The 2,957-nt window shown below is 41.4% G+C and overlaps 1 protein-coding gene across 1 annotated transcript; it reads left to right on the top strand.

Moving 5' to 3' along the window:
• Positions 1-708: 708 nt before the first annotated feature.
• On the top strand, positions 709-2,699 carry LOC140897179 (uncharacterized). The gene is made up of 3 exons (XM_073309577.1): positions 709-811; positions 1,445-2,469; positions 2,682-2,699. Exons 1-3 carry the CDS (start codon positions 709-711, stop codon positions 2,697-2,699), a joined length of 1,146 nt encoding a protein of 381 aa, XP_073165678.1.
• Positions 2,700-2,957: the final 258 nt, after the last annotated feature.

The raw sequence follows: 2,957 nt of genomic DNA, 5'->3' as shown, positions 1-2,957 counted from the left end.
TTAATTGTGCCAGGTTGCTGAGGCACACATTTTAAGCACTGCCTTACCAAAGCTGCTGCTCCCAGATTAGAATAGACCGCTCAGTTTTTTCAGACTGAATATAGATTAATTCTCTCATCTGATTCTTATTATTTCATTTGTCTTTAAATGGGAGCTGCTGATGCTTCACAAGATGGCGGAAGAACTAGATGACCAGATCTTTTATGTTTCCATCTCTATGTAAAGCTGTGTAGTTATGCAGTAGCCTATGAATCCTCTGCCAGATTTCTGCATCTCTTGCAACCTGGTGGTGATAGTGGTGTTATTTTTCTTCTTTTGCCAACAGTGAAAGAACCCTAGCTCTTTAGCGCAGACATCTTTGTGTTGTGTTTGTACAGCACAGTGGGGTCCTGGTCCACTACCACTACCAAAATACAAATTAACAATCACAATAATATCACTAGGGCTCTGAAAATCTATAAAAAGACACAGAGCCCTACTCTGTCTGAAAGAGGTGCCCTGAGGGCTCCATCTCTCTTTATCTTTCCCAATAATCATAGAAACCCTATTGAATACATTGTGAGGAGTGGATGAATTAGTCAGGTATCTTATTTAATTATTTGACATCTCTACAAAGGTCAGATTTTTTTCCATCAGTGGCATCAACCTCCCTGTTCCAAGGAGTTATTTTTTCAAAGCCTCTTCTAATATGTTTATATTGTAGGTGCTATGTCCAGCAAGAACTCAGCATGGTGTGACGTTGCAAATGAATCTGATTTTTATTCTTGTTCCTGGGAAGCAAGCTTTTCACATAGTCATTGTAGCTGCAAAGGTAAAATGAAAGGCTATAGAACCTTGTCCAAACTTTCAGGAGTGTTTTAGTTTGAAGAATAAATAGTGAATTATTAAAGAAATGAATATGAATCTGTTTCTCTCTGGTGAATTTGTTGCGGATACTTTATAGCAAGGATTCTCAAACTTCATTGCACCACGACCCCCTTCTGACAACAAAAATTACTACGTGACCCCTGGAGGAGGGACCGAAGCCTGAGCCCTGCCGCCCCAGGTGAAGGGGGCCAAAGCCCATGCCGCACTGCCCCGGGGTGGGGGGGGGAGAGGGGAGCAAAGCCGAAGCCAAAGGGCTTCAGCCCCAGGCAGGGGGACAGTAACCTGAGCCCCGCCACCCAGGGCTGAAATCCTTGGGCTTTGGCCCCGAGCAGTAGGGCTTGGGCTGTGGTCTTGGACCCCATCAAGTCTAAGCCAGCTCTGGTGACCCTATTAAAAGGGGTTCCCGACCCACTTTGGGGTCCCGACCCACAGTTTGAGAACCGCTGCTTTATAGTAACATATCTTGCCATTAGTTAGTATTGTAAACGATGATGATTCCTTGTGATATATTTTGTAAGTGTTCTATTGTAAAGAATCATTTTTAGTTGAAAATAACTTCTAAGTGTTTCCTCTCTAGATTTAACTGGTTCTGACAGTGAAAGTGATCTTCATACTTACATTGATATAAAGGATCAGTGCCATTCACTGGGAGAAGAGAGGGAAAGAAGCAAAAGAACCAATGACTTGACAGAAGCTCTTCTGGTCTCAGGAAACAATCAGACCAACAGAAAAAATAACGGCAGGGACTATCTTTTACTACAAGGGAAAAAATCACAACATTCTAGGAGCAGCCAAAAAGAAAAGGTACCAAAATCCATACCACCTTCTACATTTAACAGAAATCAGACAATTGATCACCCATCTGCAAGTTGTTCAGCAAGAGTGCTTCAGTCAAGGTCTGCCTTATCATCTCGAAAAGATTTACTTTCCAAAAGTGAACCCTCCCAGCTCTTCAGTACTGAGCACCCAATACAGGAGCCAGCCTTTTTCACAATTAAGAAAGCTTACATAGTTAATAAGCTACATCAAAAGCACCTGTCAGCTGATTCTCCTCCAACCTCAAAGTGCAATAAAGCTGTGCAGGCTTCTTTCACTTGTAGAGGGGAAGACCCTGGTGAATGTATTGTTTGTGAATGTTCAAAACAGTCACTGTTAAAGGAAGAGGGAAACAGAAAACTAGACAAGAAGAAAGTTGCTGTGTTTCATAACACTGAAAGTATTGCCAGTCAAGATTTATCTTCTGGTCAACTGGTGAATGGACATTTACATTGTCCGTTGGAAGCAGTGACTGATAAACCTGTCAAACCACAGACCTCCAAGCATTGGTGTTTACCCATTAGTTCATCAACTTTTGTTATATCTCTAGCATTGGAAGCAGGTTACTCAGTTCCATCTGTTTCATTAGCAGGAACTGAAACAAAATATAGTAGTTCTTCAAAGGTTAGGAAAGTCAGAGGCGACGCAAGTAGACCTGTCTTAGCTTTCAAACTTAAAGAACCTGAGCTTAACCAATATTTTAACAAGTTGTGTATTTCTATAGTTCCAAATCCTGCGCACTTAGATACTGACACTCAAAAGCAAGCTATTCCGTTTCCTGGGCAGGTAGGACTCCAACAAGTCCCAGGTCCTGAAATCAATCAGCCGCTGGAAACGCAGACAGATTCATCTGATTCTGACATTCCCGGAGCTCAGATAGAACAAGCATCTTCTATATTTAAACCCCCATCTGCCAAGCAGTTCTTTGTGTCCTCTGAAGATACACAAGATACAGTTTGGCCTTCTACCTCTTATAGTGTTCAAAAATTTCCCTACAGAAAAGGGATATCCATTAAAGAGCCCTTTGAAGAGCAGAAACATCAATTAAAAGTCTGCAGATCCATAAGACATCCTATTGTGTCTACCAAACCCAAAGAAGCTCAAAGAGATCTAAGATTTATAAACAAACCCTACATCTCTTCCAACCTTGACAACACAAAGACTTTGGATATTGAACCTTTTAAGCAAAAATCTGGTCACTACAAAATTGTGAAAGAAACAGAAACAGGTAAATTGAATAACGTGCCCTTATCAGAAGCTGTTAAGTGTCATTG

This window comes from Lepidochelys kempii, chromosome 13 (genome assembly GCF_965140265.1).
Source record: "Lepidochelys kempii isolate rLepKem1 chromosome 13, rLepKem1.hap2, whole genome shotgun sequence".
Classification (NCBI taxonomy): domain Eukaryota; kingdom Metazoa; phylum Chordata; order Testudines; family Cheloniidae; genus Lepidochelys; species Lepidochelys kempii.
Note: the sequence above shows the minus strand (reverse complement) of the source record. Positions and strands in the feature narration are given on the sequence as shown.

Excerpts from the sequence above, each read along its gene's own strand:
- LOC140897179 (XM_073309577.1), top strand. The coding sequence starts at position 709 with ATGTCCAGCAAGAACTCAGCATGGTGTGACGTTGCAAATGAATCTGAT. Across the intron at positions 812-1,444 it reads TAGTCATTGTAGCTGCAAAG|ATTTAACTGGTTCTGACAGT; the intron begins GTAAAATGAAAG and ends TTTCCTCTCTAG.